The 16,087-nt window shown below is 39.3% G+C and overlaps 1 protein-coding gene across 5 annotated transcripts; it reads right to left on the bottom strand.

Annotated features, from left to right (window-relative positions):
• Positions 1–3,145: 3,145 nt before the first annotated feature.
• Positions 3,146–15,626, bottom strand: LOC18446953 (uncharacterized). 5 transcript variants are annotated; one of them, XM_088853773.1, is made up of 6 exons: positions 15,365–15,605; positions 5,616–5,673; positions 5,344–5,538; positions 4,426–4,683; positions 3,882–3,969; positions 3,146–3,480 (listed from the first exon to the last, which is right to left on the bottom strand). In XM_088853773.1, the coding sequence occupies exons 3-6, from the start codon at positions 5,456–5,458 to the stop codon at positions 3,465–3,467; spliced, it is 477 nt and encodes a 158-aa protein (XP_088709899.1). In that variant the 5' UTR covers positions 5,459–5,538; positions 5,616–5,673; positions 15,365–15,605; the 3' UTR covers positions 3,146–3,464. The 5 variants fall into 5 exon arrangements, with proteins under 5 accessions (XP_088709899.1, XP_088709901.1, XP_088709900.1 ...); XM_088853775.1 differs by lacking the exon at positions 5,344–5,538 and adding an exon at positions 5,957–6,121 and having other exon boundaries at positions 15,365–15,529; XM_088853774.1 differs by lacking the exon at positions 15,365–15,605 and adding an exon at positions 5,957–6,004.
• Positions 15,627–16,087: the final 461 nt, after the last annotated feature.

Genomic DNA, 16,087 nt, shown 5'->3' with positions numbered 1-16,087 from the left:
TGTAGTCTAATATTATGTTTTCTGATAATTGACAAACTTTTAGTTATTGTATAATTTTGAATAAGTACGAGCTATCTATTAGTACCCCTGCATTTCATAATTTATTTGCTGCCGATGAGAACATTGAGAACAGTTATCAAAATGGGAAAAAGTTTATATAGAATCGAGACTCGAAACAATTAAATTAGAGCCCACCTCAAAAATTTCACTAGAAGAGGTTTTTTTGCCCAAATATTTTCAAATTGATCTTCTCGATATCAAGATGCATGGACATGATTAAAAAAAATGGATTTTTAAGTTTTGGAAATAGTGCATCTTGTATCGCATTTTTGAACCGTCAATTTTCAAGATTTTTAAGTTTTCATAGATATGCTTGATCTACATTATTTTTGAAGCATTAAATTTTATAATTAAAGATGAAAATATATTTTAAGGCTATCACAAAGATATCTAGTATTAAAACTATATTTCTCGATACTATTTGAAGGTAGGCTTTACTTTCATTGTTTAAAACCTCGGCTCTATACAAACCGCACTCTTATTTAAATATGCCCTAATGAGAATTCTGTTCTCAGTGGGGGTTTAAATAGGTTGGGTCGGGTTTGGGTTGATTGGGTCCTAGCTAGACCCAGACCCAAACCCAAACCCAACGCTTAACCAGGTCCAGGTGAAATGGATTGGACCCAACTGGCTGGGTTGTGTTAGGCTGGGGTTTAGATAAAAGAAAACAAATTTTAGTACATACATTTTATAATGTTCAAGTACTATAGATTTATATGCACATTATGTACATCCCATCTTGGACACGATAAGGTTCAGGATGGAAGGGTCCAAGTCCAATGGACCCAAACAAGACCTGTTGGGTCTAGTATGTTGCTCTAGAGCGAGACTTGGGTCAAGTTGACCCAGCAAGTCAACTTGACCTAGCTATCACCCTTATTTGGGGAGTATTAAATATGATAACATTAATGTGCCTTTAAAATTAGAAAAAACTAAAAAAATTTGTCTAAAGTTAACAACCCTTCAAAATACAAAGATTAAATACAAAGATTAGTGTTATAATGAGTTGTGGATGGTGTACTTATAAAAAAAAAAAAAATTCATTACTTCTTGCTTAAAAATTAATATATTACTTAATTTAATCATTAAGGGTAGATTTGAAATTTTTTCAAAAATATAATGGTATTTTTAGAAGTTAGTGTTTTGAAATTTTATTTGTAGAGTACTATTATTTTTTGATAAAAATTTTAATTTTACCTTTTATGAAAATGATAAAAAGACCTCTTGCCTTTTTATATAAGGGTGTGGTTTCTATAAGGTTGCAACCTTAAACAATCAATTAAGGTGCACCTTCAAATTTTATCATAACATATAATTTTAGTGAAAAAGATTCTTAGGATTATCTCAAAATCTATTTCATATCTATTTATAAAATTTTAAACTTAAAAAATAGTCAAAATCAAGTAGATCTATATATATATATGAAAATAGTGAAAATGGATGGTCTATATGATATATTGCAAGTTGCATTATTTTTGCGACTATTTTTGTTTTTTCTTTTCATATTCATACATCTCGATGTTGAGATGATCAATTAGAGGTTTTTTAAACATTAAAACAACATTTTTTGATGGAGTTTTGAGGTGCATATGTAATTCTACATTTTAAGGTTGCGACCTAATATAAACTTTTTCCTTTACATAAACGCAATATCACAAAAAATAATTTTTTAAAAAAGAAACTACAGATTTAGTAAATCCACTCGTCACAATTCATTCTAACATTAACCTTTGTGATTTAAAATATTGTGAATCGTAGATTATCCCAAACAAAAATAGTCATTCCTTCAACTTTCATATGAGCGTCAAAAACACAAATGGGAAACAATCAGCAAGATAAGGATTGTAGCTCAATTTTATTTCACTTTATATAATCATGTCTTTGCACTAGATATCCTTCGGGTTAGGATTTATGGACCTCAGGTTGGTAGCATATTTTCAAATTTCTTGGACTCTTGGTGGTCACCCTCTACTATACCCACTGCACAGTTACTCCCACTTTGCATGACCTACCTATTGCACCACCATTCCCACTTGCATACTCATGGTATTACAACCCACTGCCACTCACATGGTGATTAGTAGAGTTAGGATTTGAACATAATCACTGTGTGGAGTGAGTGTTTAGTAGAGTTAGGATTTGAACATAATCACTGTGTGAAGTGATAAACAAGCCGTCTTTAGCACATTAGTGGCCATTACAAGAGTTCGAATTCGAACCTAGTCGATATGGTCAAGCCGCAAGCCTACAAGTGCATTTCATACTGTCCATGCACTTGCCCACATATGCGTGCAGGGAGATAACTCTCGAGCATTACGTTGCTAATGCTGCACCCAGCCTCTCATCATTCCCTGAATGGTCGTGGAGGTACGTCATATTTTGGGAACGGGGTTGGGGCAACAGTGGTTAGTGGGGCGGATGCCACTGTTTGATGTCGCACCCTCTACTCCCACTGTTGACATACCAAATTTTTATATATTCATGTCATGGGAAATGTTTCATGTCACAATGTTATTGCAATATAATGAAACCATATTTCTAGAAAACTATGCTTGTAATATTTGTATGACCCAAAAATGTTAGAATTGTCAAAATGTATTTTCTAGAGAATACATTAGCCTTTATTTTATTATGAGTGAGGTAGTGAATACATATTTTATTATGAGTGAGGTAGTGAAATTGTATTCGTAAGTTTGTGTAATAAGAAATTATGCAACTACTAGTGAGTAGTAGTTATTGTAGTAAATATGTTTGTAAGAACATTTATATAAAGAGAGGTGTATTGCGGGAAAATTTGAATCACATGTTTTAAAGTTAATCTTGGGCATCCAAATTGTAATCTCTTTGTATACCCCTGGATCACATGCATTAAGGTTAATCTTGTGTGTCAAGATTGTAATATTTTTGTGTACCCCACGTTTTATCTTTGAATAAAATTTTTTCTTTCACCTCATCTTAATTGTTCTTCTTCTATCTATTTGGTTGAATCTTGGACTAGTGTGACATTGTTACACTAATTGAGAAGTGGATTGTTCGGTAATTATTGCATCCATCTTTCTCTACAAAAAATTGTACACAACCTCTCTTTACCCTAATAATCAATTTTAAAAAATAAAATTCAGTCTAGATATGTTCAAAATGAGTCCCCTACCAATAAGGAATCTAGACCATCTATTTGGTGAATTTCAAAATCTAAGCTTTTACAAACTCAAATAAGGTATCGGGTTCATCAACCACAAGCTCTATTCTTCACCAGCCATAAACGATTGAAGTCTAGACAGGCTGCTCTCTGTTAACCAAACAGCATAGGAAAATGTAAGAACCAGGCTTTTACAATCTACCAATACGGCACCGGGTTCATCAACCACAAGCTCTATTCTTCACCAGCCATAAACGATTGAAGTCTACACAGGCTGCTCTCTGTTAACCAAACAGCATAGGAAATTGTAAGAACTATTTAAAATTCTCACAATTAGTTCAGAAAAATATAATTGACAAAAACACATTTCTTTTGAGAAGGATGACTTGAAAGAGGTTGACGAGAGAGATATTCCCAATGGGCATAAAAAACGAAGTAATGAAAATGGAAAAACACAATTCTTCCCCTTGGCTTTAGTAATCAGCACAGAAGGAGCTGCACTCTTTCTACTCTGAGCTAAGAGAACAAAGGACTACTCTGAGCTAAGAGAACAAAGGAATATTCATATTTGAATCCCATCGGATAAGGACACCTTTTAGATCGATTATCAATTGACAAATTGAAAAGGGGGGAATATATATAATATACACACACACAATCAAATTTGTCACGATTATCATACTTGTAAGATGGTTCCACTATTCTCTGGCGATGTCTTTTAGCAATGCGTCTCAGCTTGATTCTATTTCGTGCAGGGCATGCTTGCGGTTCTGGAAAGTAAAAGACAGGTATTCAGCAAATAGTAATGCACACTCAAAGCCAGAGTCCCATATTTTGCAATTTTTTTCATTGACTTTACATGAACAGGTGGGTCACTTTGCTGAGCAAACAGAACAAGTGGGGCTGATTAATTTCCTTAAAGCACCGATAAGCACCTTTCCCTCTTCAATGTGGGACTAAAAGAGTGGCTCATGCATTGATTTTTAACCTTATGAAATATATAAATCGGCCAAGATATCCACATGAATGGTGAACCCATTTTATAAATTCTACATTATTTATTTGACACAGGCGAGTACATCCACAACAGCTCTCTCTCTCATGATGCTTCTTCCCTAATCATCAGGTGAACCTTCAAATTTGGTCCTCGATTTACTGTTCTCAAAGTTAGGTCCTTCAGAAAGTTTAAATGAGTGAATTCCTCCATACATATAATAGTAGTATACCTGTGCCAGTCTTATTCATGCTTTGATCAATCTGCTGAAAAGTTTGATTGACAGCCTCTGCTGGATCAAATGAAGGATCCGATCGAGTATGTTCACAATTTGAAGGTAATGTAGGTCCAATGAACCTCCTCCTCAAACTTGAAGCTGCTTCCTTAAGCTTTCGTTTCTTTAACCTCTTCCTTTGTGCTCTTGTGAGCTTTTGAGGGCCACTTTCATAATTCTCACTCAAGGATTCTGACTCGTCTGAATCGGCAGTACCTGATAGAAAAGGCTCATATTTTACATATGGGAAAGTGCAATGCGGTGCAATGGACTACAGAAAAAAGGTTCACAGTTTACATAGGAAAAGTATGTAACAGTCCATTGAGGCCATTTGATGAAATATTGGATAGATGGGAAAATTGGTCTAAGAGGGGCGAGGACCTTAAACTTTCCATTAACCTATCCCAAGCCGGGTAAAGAAGGGAGGTTATGTCAGGTAGGAAGCCAACGTAAAACTTTACCAAAAATTTCTATGAATCATGAATTTACATTATCTGCTTATGCTAGGGCATTCCCCATAAACGACACGCAGTACCAAAACCCAAGTACAGTGAGATATGAGTACGGGTTAGCTAGGGCATTCCCCACAAGCGATGTGCCGCATTGCTCCCCGGTTGCCGTGAAAAATAGTCAAGGGTTCCCACGACATTCTGGATAAACGTGGGTAAAAAGGCTAGTCCAAGAGAATAGGATTCATTTTGGTGTGTTGGGCACATGCAGTGTAGACCTAGTATAGTACCTATTAAGAGGTGCGAGTTGGTTCAAGTAGAAGGCTCAAAAGAGTAAAGGATAGGCCCAAAAGAACATGGTTGGAAGTAGTGAGAAAACATATGGGGATTTATGGCCTATGGCCCTTGATAAAGCAGAATGACGGACCAAGATTCGTGTAGCTGACCCCAAATAGTTGAAAAAATGCTTGATGATGGATAGATGGGAAAACAAATGGGACCCATGTTCTCCTATTCTTTGGTTGGTAGGTCGGGGGGCGCATTCTCTTTCCACCATTGTTGTGATGACTCCAATGGGTTAAGGTTCTCCACAGTCCATTGGACTATAGTTATACTTTACCCTCTGCATATACGACAAGATAAGTTCATTCTAAAAGTGAAAGAAATGTTTGGACTGATAAGTCATTTATCAAAACATACCCGCAGGTGAACTCTCCCTCAAAGCCTGAACATGAGGTCCCACTGGTTCTGACACAACCTATTAAAAAGTCCACGTAAATATGGCTTTAGTGTCTAAAGATTTTATCAAAAATGAATTAGCAATTGAAAATCTCCACTAAAATGTTACTAATGTTTCTATATCCAGGAGTTCTTAATTTGCATGGTAAGTCATGGCATTTAATGTAGCACACATAATTTAATTCATCATAGCAAGACGTGATAGCAAAATAGTCAAGAAACTTCCAATTGACAAACCATGAAGATTGGTACAGAAATTACTTCTATTAATCTATGGAAAAATATAGAATCAGACCATTTACCTTCGGTACATAGTGAAACATTAATCTTGACCATTGGATGTGAAATTGGGTGGCTGCAATTATTCCATTGACTAAGCTCAAACTTCAAAAGAAATTTTTTCGAACTTCGTGACACATCCAAGCTATCGAACTTCATATCGGATGGTTGTAAGTAATTGTGACCACCTTGTATCAAAGGTAAATAGTCTCATTGTATACAATCCCTTAAATCTATAGCATCATTTACAAACAGCTAAATCATATTTTCATCATTGTTTGAAGACTCAGCCAAGTAACTCGGCCTCAGTAGGGTGTCAAGGTGAGTTTGGTGTACAAATTCGTATTTAGAAATATATTATTATTTTTATCTAATTTTTGTTACTTAGCAATAATAACTAATGTATAAAATATCTCTATATAATTTTTATTTTGTTATAATGATTTATGAAAGTTTTCTATTATATGGTTTATTTTCCATGTTCCTTTTGGATTTTTCTAAAGTGTTTCAAGCTATGAATCAATTTTTTCCCTATTCTATCCAGTGCTCCAAGAAACACCAGATGGCGCCTAACTGGCCAAGGGGTTCTAGCCGCCCAGGTTTCTGGGCGGCCAAAGTGGAATCAGAAGGGTAGGAGGTGTCTGATCCAACTGTTTTAGATCCAAATTCAATGTGAAAACTAAAAAAATGTATATTGAGGCATAACACATTAAGAATGCATAACATATAGCACATTCATAGTCCATAGTCCATACTCAATAGTTCATACATACTAAAATAAGGTATATTGAGGTGAGGTCCAAAGTATTTGATATTTGGATAACTAGTTAATAACACATTAAGCAAAATAGGAAAACATAATCTGACATTCAAAATTTTAAAATTCAATCATCAACTCATCTTTAGGAAAAGGAAAGAAACAACACATAGTCCATAGCCCACATACACTCCACGAATCCATACTCCTTAGTCCATACACACATTAGAGGAGGAAAAGAAAAAAGAAAGAAACCTAGACTTGAAGACTCAAAAAGTCTTCAATCATCATCAGGAAAAGTAGGGTTAGCTGCATCGTTTGCATCGGAGTCAAGCCCGTCTATTTATCCCTATTTGAAAAGGAACGTTGGTTTCTAGGAGGTTGGTTTCTCATAGACATGTTGAAAAGGAACGTTGGACTTTCTTCTTTCCTATATGAGGGAGGTCAGAGGGCATGGCATGTTTCAACATGGTGAAAATTACAAAGACTTCTCTGATAGCTGCTCCTTTCTTTAAAGGTTCTTGAAAGCAAAATCCGGACTCTACGATCTCCAGCCTCAGGGCATTTCCTCTCAAATCTGGGGTTTCGGTGCTCATCCTCACACCTAATATTTGCTTCCATTGGTATCAGAGCGACCCAGGTTTCGTCTTTCTCTTTATTTTAGTATTTATATTCTTTCCTTTCGTGATGTTTCTTGAATTTACAGTAGAACTTGTTTAATCTTAATTACATATCATGTTTTAAAATTGACATTGCATGTTACTGCAAACTTCTTTAAAACCTTAATCTCATGAACAAATTAGCCTAGTTTCTTCTCTGCCACAGGGTTTTCCATACCCTGTTTCTTTTATCTGTTTGAAAGCTATTTGCCCCATCTATTTATCCCTACTTTAATATCGGTCTGTATAAAGAGTTGTAGTATGTTTTTGTCTTTAAATACTAAAGTAGTTATCTTCCCTACCTTTTCTTTGTTTCTATTTTTTTTTTTTTTTTTTTTTTGCACTTAGACTACATTAATGAAGGGCAAAAGGTTATAATCCACGCGAAGATCTTTTTTATTCAAACAAGGTACACCAATAAAAAGCTTCTTCTATCCCTCTTTTTTTCTTCAAGGATATAAAGATAGATGAAAAGAAAAAAGGTGATCTCTCTCTCAACGTTGCAGTACTCGTCACCATCTTTTTCCCCATTTCCCTTTAGGTGCCATTAGCTATTGTTTTCACATAGGCCATTCTTTAAATTCTAAGGCTCACCATTTATTTCCCCATTTCCCTTAGGTGCTATTAGCTATTGCTTTCACATAAGGCCATTCTTTAAATTCTACCCAAAGAACTAAAATGTCGAAAGTTGCTCCTCTCTCTAAACTTTCTTAAACCAAAACCCAAGAAAATAGCATGTTTAATCGGGATCTTACTTGTGATAATTATGGCGTTTTGTCCATCCTCATCAATAACAATATATGATTGATATTGCTCTCATTTTTTTTGTGAAACACGTTCTACAAACTTTGAGTTAATTTATTTTGAATAAACAAGTGATTTTAGTTAGACCAACACTAATGCATCGGATCCCATCTGAACTCCAAAGTCAAGCGTGCTTGAGCAAGTGTAGTACTAGGATGGGTGATCTCCTGGGACGTCCTTGTGTTGCACCACTTCACGGGTGGGGGCTCTTCATCCCCACTGATTCACCCAAAAAGAAAAAAAAGTGATTTCAAGATAGCACTCAAGTAACTACGACTTCCCAATTTTGCCAATATAATCTAGTCATAGGATTAAAAAAAAGGGTATTGGGGTAGTTTCCTGCTTCAAGAAACTGATGAAACATTTCTCCTAAAATCGATTGGGAATTTTTATTTAATATGATTATGAATTGTTACATTTGGTTGTTGTTCTTGATCTTTCCAGCTTTTGGATTGCTCCAATTTATTGTTTGAACTGATGCTTAAAGGAGCTTTATTTGTTATTCTATTTTTATGAATTGTTACATTTGCTTCTTGTTCTTGATCTTTCCAGCTTTTGGATTGCTCCAATTTATTGTTTGAATTGATGTTTAAAGGAGCTTTATTTGTTATTCTATTTTGTTCTTAAACCATAATGTCTTGAGAACAAAATTATAATTCTTTTTTTTCATCTGGCTAAAGTAGGGAATTAGCCTTACTTGTCTATAAGACACATATACTGATAATTGGTGTTCATTGCTAAGTGATTGCAATTTGTGGCCAAATCTCTTTGTAGGCATTAACCACATATTGTGTAACTTTTTGGTAGCTTCTAGTTGGTCTATCTTACATTCCTATTTTTCTTAGAACTTAGAAACTATTTAGGTTGCTCACCTATAACTTAGCAAGTCCCATGGCTAGCAGAATTGTAATGGCAGATCTTTCAAAAATAAAAAAAATTAAATGGAGCCAACTTCAACATGTGGAACAAGAAGATGGAATATCTCCTCATCCAAGATAGAATTTTACATGAGCTAAAAGATTACCCACCAATCGTTAGTGATAAAACCACTTAAGAAAAGAAAAGAAAAATTCATAGAAGATGACCTCATAACTAGGACATCGATGCTAAAATTTATGCGAGATGATCATATTAGGGTATTCGAATATTTTGACACCTCTAAGAAAATGCGAGAGGCAATAAACACAAAATATGACACAATATCAGAGATTCACCTCCAACAACTCCTAGAGCAATACAACTCTTTTAAAATGAAGGAGGGTGACAATGTGGTAAACTATGTAAATAAAATGCTCGTTATGGCTAAGGACCAAGCCATTGCCGAGAATTAAGGTCCCAAGCATATGCAAGTTTCCACCATTTTAAATGGTATTCCAACTTCATAGAGGATTGTAACCGTATTCCAACTTCATAGAGGATTGTAACCATAGCACGCAAGTTAAACGCAAAATCCCTTACTTTAGGGGACCTAGCCATGCAATTGGCCTTTAAACAAGAACATATGAACAAGGATAAAAGCATTGAGCTCATGCTTGCTCAAGTTTCTCCCAAATCTAACCAACCCAAGCGTAATAACCAAAAATTTTAAGGAAACTTTAATAAGAGAAACAATAGGTTCAAAGATAAAAGAATCAAACCCCTCAACCAAGAAACTGACAAGGACTGCCAAAATGCTTCACATGTGGTCAACCAGGTCACTTCAAAAATCGCTGCCCACAGAATCCATAAACAAAATCCTAAGAATAGTGTGCCACAGGGGCTGCGTGCCAGGCACCAGCTCGATGCGGTGATCCACCGTTTGTTGTGGGAGCAAGGTCTTTGGGAGTTCAAGGGGCATCACATCACTAAACTGTAGCACTTTTTGGATCACAGGGGGCACCACCATACCCTTGCTGGTCTCCTTTATCACTAGCACACCAGAAATGTCGCTTGGACCTGCTACAACCCAGCCTTTAGCTGCAATGCAGAGAGGGTCTTTCCTGTCTTGATCCGCACGACCAGCAGCATTCAATGGCCACTATTCCCAAGTTTGGCACGACTGAAGCCTTAGCAACAATAAAAAACTTGAGTCCAAGGATGAGGTCCAAATTATCCAGGGGGACGACTACAAGGTTCGCCGACCCACTCCAATCGCCAACTTTAAGAGCCACCTCGCAAGCTAACCCCAACACAAACTGTGTCACTGAATTCACTGCCTTCATCTTTTTGGCGTCCATAGTCTGTCTAAGGCCTAGCCGCTCAACACCTCGATCCGACACGCAGTTGTGGGCGGCACAAGTGTCCATTACTCGGGCCTCCTTCCCATTCAGCATGACCATCACATACATGAGACCACCTTTTGAGCCTCCTTCACATCTTCTGCATCACATACAGCTGGAGGGCATTGGTATGCATTTGGAGTGTGTTGGCCCTCGTCACCTCCACCTCCCCCTCAGGTACCATTTGCACCGCATTAAGGGATTGCTCATGTGGAAAATCTTTCGCTCAATGGGGTCCCTTCAGATAATGCAGTCCGAGAAGTCCTTGGAGACTGCTTTTCCAGAGGACTCAACCCTAGGCTGCCCACATGCATGTGGCTTGAGGTCACCACCAGCCTTCGTTCTCTTACCACCCTTGTTTTTGTAGGGACAGCATTGAGCTTATAGTCAACAAGACTTCACCACAGCCACCATTGCAAGGAGGCCTTTCACCCCTTGCCTCCTTACCTCGGCCTGAGCCCAAGGCTACAAGCCGGCCATAAAATTAAAGAGCTTGTCCTCCAACATATTTTTGATGAGGCTTGAGAGCTGCTTCACATACTCGTGCACAACAGCATTTTGCTTGAGCTGCTCAATGCCTCGCGAGTCATCCAAGCTGCAATTCTGGGAAGGAATTGCTCCTTCAATTCCTGCTTGAGGTCCTCCCAACTAGTGACAGGAGGCCTCGATCCATCCACAATGTGTGTTCTCTACCAAAGTTTGACATCTATGGTGAGATACATTGCCGTGAGGGTCACTCTATCTTTCTCTGGGACATGGGCAGCCTGGAAGTAGCGCTCCATGTCCAAGAGGAAATTCTCCAATTCTTTAAAACTTCGAGTCCCACTGAACGGTTTGGGTTCTGGCACACGAACCCTTGTTGATTCGACTGTGCTCAAGAGATTAGCTAGTGTAGTCACGGTCTTAAGATTATAAGTGAATGCATCTGTGACGGCAGCAACATCAGCTTCCAGGTCCCCCATAAAGGTTCCAAGGTGTTGTTGTTCTCCTGATGAGCCGCCACCATCCCTCTAGCCGGGTGGAGAGGGCTTCTGGTCTCTCCTTAAGGGTCGTGACACAAGCCACCAGCTCCATCACTCGTTCACTCCTCGTAGGGGCCATCAATTGGAGCGAGCCTCAACTTAGATACCATCTGTCATAGGGTCTTTTTCATCACCTAGCTCGTGCAGCCCTAGCACCCAAGCGACCAATACTTGGATGCTAGGTTCAACCTCTCTCAGTACCGCCACATAGTAGAGGAGCATACTTACAAGGGTAAAGTGCCACTAATCCTCAGTAACCCATCGACGACCCTGGTTGCGTACCACCTGCTCTTGGTCACAGGCCACTATCTCAATCATGCACCACAATCATGCCTTTTCGACTGCATTCCACCACTTGACCCCAAGGGTCCAAGATTGCAAGGCCCTCAGCTTCTTCCCATCAGTCTGCACTGTTCGTGCCGTCTGTGCCCTTACACAAGGCCCCTCGCACCTGGCTGCTTGCACATACAAATCACATGGGTAACATGAGGCTCACATAGAAAAGGGGTCTTACAAGCCTCCCCAACCTCAACTCTGACGTCCTCTTCGGACACTTAGCCTTCGTCGGGTACCCATAAACTGCAACTCTAGCCAATGTTAACGCCCTCTCACTTGGTCAGGTCCATTGCTGCCACCAAGTCTCGCCAGCTTACACATGTGGTCGATCCTCGAGGTACAACCATGTGTCTGAGTGCATGGCCAATCCCATTGTTGCCACCACGTCCCACTCGTCGCACGCATGGTCCGCTCCTCTTGCCACCACCATGTGTCGGGGTTCGTGGCCAAGTCCGCTGCTGCCACCATGCCCCATGCTGCCTCCCATGGATGTCTTCTTAGTGCTCATCTTGGTCATGACACGAGCTTCACGCCTTCAGTGTAATACATCCAATCTCGACCTCTAGGATAGTCAAGTCATGCACAAACCCGCCATCCTTGTGAAGTTCTTTCTACTACTTCTCAAGGTGGTCTACACGATCCCGGGTATGTGGTCAGTTCCACTGCAGCCACCATGCCCCACACTTACTCTGATACCATCTGTCACTAGGGATTTTTCATCGAGCTGCCCGTGGAACCCTCGAGCCCAAGCTTGTTTTACTTAGATGTCAAGTCAGCCTCTCCCAATACCACTACATAGCAGAAGAGCATACTTACAAATGTAACTTGCTGCCAATCATCGCTCACGCATCATTGGCCATGCCTGCGTACCTCCAACTCTATGGTCATGCACCGCTACCTCGGTCATGCACCACGGTCATATGCCTTGTCGACTGCATTCCACCGGTCACCCCAAGATCCACGTCTGAAATCCAAGTCTATCAGCTCTCATCTTCCTCTTGTCAGTGTTGTCCATACCCTTGCACCAGGCCCCCTTGCACCGGGCTGCCTGCACGTACACATCATACAGGTCACATGAGGCTTACAAAGAAAAGGGGTCTTACAAGCCCCCCCCACCTAAACTCCAATGTCCTCATCAGATGTTGGCCTTTGTTGGGTCCCTCAAGTTCCAGGTTGGGACTGGATGATGCTCAAGCTCACTCCCCAGATCTAGAAGAAAATTAGTGCCAAGACAGCACATCGAGGCTCGATCCAACTATATGATGGACCCTTCGCAGTGACCCATGGGATAGGGAAGTTGGCCTATCGATTGGAGCTCCTTGACTGGATCCAGGTGCATCCTGTGTTCCATGTGAGCTTCTTAAAGCCTTATCATTGAGATGAAGATGAGGCGAGGGTGCAGGCTATACGAGCGCCCCTGAACGTGAGAACTCAGTTCACACGCGAAGTTGAGGCTATCTTGGATAAGCACTTGCTGTGGCAAAGCAAGAAGAATCAGAGGTTTGAATTTCTGGTTAAATGGAAGGGCTTGCTAGATGGGGAAGCCAGCTGGGAGAGGGATGTAACCATATGGAAGTATGAGGGTCTTGTCCAAGAGCTTATGGCTAGATCCTTGAGGAGGACATGGGGCTCTCATAGTGGGGGAGGCTTGTCAAGCCCCCAACTTGGTGCATGCATACTGGTCGAGGGGAACGACCAGCAAAGCTCCCTTGAGACATCAAGCCTAGGGGAAAGGCCCCATGATGCTCCTGGTGCACATAAGCTACTTTGGCAGAAAGATATGTCACTCCTGCCAGTCTAGTTCTTTAAGCATATACTCCTAGATGAGAGGGTAGTGGTAGCCTTGGGTCGTCTGCCGATTAACAGTGGACAAGGCACACGGATAGTGCACACAAGTGTGGACTGATAGGAGGAAGCTAAAGGCCTGACAATCTTGGACCCTTGTGAGGGACCTTGGGGTCAAACGGTAGAATGCAGTCGACAGTACATGGCTATGGTGCATTACCGAGATAGTGGCGGTAGAATGCAGTCGACAGGTGGTATGCTCAACAATGCGTGACCGAGGATTAGCAGTACTTTACCCTTGTAAGTATGCTCTTCTGTTGTGTGGTGATATAGGATTAGCAGCACTTTACCCTTGTAAGTATGCTCTTCTGTTGTGTGGTGATATTGAGAAAGGATGAACCTGATATCCAAGTATTGGCCGCTTGGGCGCCAAGGCTGCACGGGCTAGGCGATGGAAAAAACCATTGTGCTATAATGGAACAACAGGCGTGAAGTCGTTTGTGCCTCAGAGTGCTTGCTTGCAGACGATGACATCAAAAGATGGTCGGTAGATTTGGGTGCTAACTGTTACATTGCAAGCTCCAAGAACATCTTTGAGGACTTTACATAAATAAAAGCCAAGGAAAATCACATCTACATTGAGAACGACACCTACGCTGATGTATTAGGTATAGGAACACATAGATTGTTCGACCCTCATGGTCAAGTGGGAGATGTTGGGGCATATGACCATGGGGATATATTAGGTATAAGAACACATAGATTGTTCAACCATCATGATCAAGTGGGAGATGTTGAAAAGCATATGGCCATGGGGACCTCACGCCGCCTCACCTACTTTTATGGGAAGAATCCCATAGGAATTTATTTATTTATTTATTTATTCTTATCCTTCATTAAAAACCTTTTCATAAATATAACATATACAAATAATTATTTTTTAAGTGGTTTCAAATGGTTATATGAGAATAAGCACATACATACCTGATATCTAGGTGGTTAGATTCTCATAGACCTGTTGAGAAGGAACGTTGGACTCCCTTATTTCGTATATATAAGGGAGGGCAGAGAGCAGGTTTTAACATTGTGAAATTACAAACCTTCTCTAATAGCTGCTTCTCTCTCTAAAGGTTCCTAAAATAAAAACCTGGTGGCATTCCCTCTCATATCTGGGGTTTTGGCGCTCATCCTCATATCCAATATTTCCTTTCATTTGACAGTAAATGTAAAAGAAACTCCAAGATGATCACCATGAAATCATGATTTTTGTGGTTTAGCACTATGTGAGTAGTAAATGTTCCAAGAAATTGAAAATAGTTGTTTCTCATATATAATTTACGATGGGCTCCATACAGCTATTTTAACAATTAAACTGTAAAAATATCCATTACAGAAACTGTTCTGCAATGGTGACTTTAAGAGAAAAGGACCAAACTAAAAAAAAATTGATCTATAATGGGATAGATAAACATATCATCATAATCAGGGCTTCGAAATGAAGCATCAAATATCCCAACTCTTACGAAATTAAGGCAAAGCAAATGGAAAATACGCCATAAAAAAGGCACTCCAATACTAAATTGAAGACCAGGATATAAAATGACCAGAAACAGTTATGGTGAATATACTCATAAAGTACCAAAGAGAAATCATTATCATGGTTATCAGGAAATGACACAATCATTCATTAACGACCCCCATTTGATCAGAAAGAGATGGGCATCTTCATTTAATTAATGAAAATATATTAAATAAAAATAAAAAATGGAGCCAAAGAATAAAAGGGAACAGAAGACTAGCAAATACTTGCCTGAGGAAGAGAAGGTGGATACAATTGTTTGAGAAGTGATTCGTGGAACTTCGATAGTTTCTCTCTCTTCATTTGATTCTCTGTTTTTCCTCCCTCTCTCTTGGAGGTGGACGGGCTGCAATTGTTTGAGACCTTGACGGCCGGCCTTTGACCTTCTCTTTCGATGGAAATTACATACACGGCTAGTCGCTTTATCGTCGCAACTTGGCATGACACTTTTAACATTTACATTTCTTACACCGTCCATCAAATCTATGAACGGTATTTATTTTTGGAAGCACACTCAGCAATGTCTACTAACTACTTTTAATTTTGCCACCCAAATATGTATGGCAATACGACCCAGAGATTTTTATTCGGGTCACCGATCTGGATGTGAGATCGGTCGGGAGTGTGCTGGTATTTCTCCCCCCCCCCCCCCCCCCCCCCTAAAATCTTTTTTTTATTTTTTCTTTAACCTTTTTTTTTTTGTTGTGGTCCCCTTAAATCTCAATTCTATAAGTCTTTATTTTAATTATTTTATTTCATTTATTTTTATTTTTTTGGATCACCGATTTTTTAAAAAATAATGATATAATAAAAAAATTAACAATGATACAATAAAAAAATTTGAATTTCCTAAAGAATACAGCAATCCAACCAGAAGATACATCTTCCAAGTTTATGCCGGATGCTATCCAAATAGCATACACCCATCTTCCAAAAAATATCAATTCCAGTATA

Source organism: Amborella trichopoda, chromosome 12 (genome assembly GCF_054954075.1).
Source record: "Amborella trichopoda isolate Santa Cruz 75 chromosome 12, AtrichopodaSantaCruz75HAP2 v2.0, whole genome shotgun sequence".
NCBI classification, from domain to species: Eukaryota; Viridiplantae; Streptophyta; class Magnoliopsida; order Amborellales; family Amborellaceae; genus Amborella; species Amborella trichopoda.
This window is presented reverse-complemented; position numbering and strand designations above follow the sequence as displayed.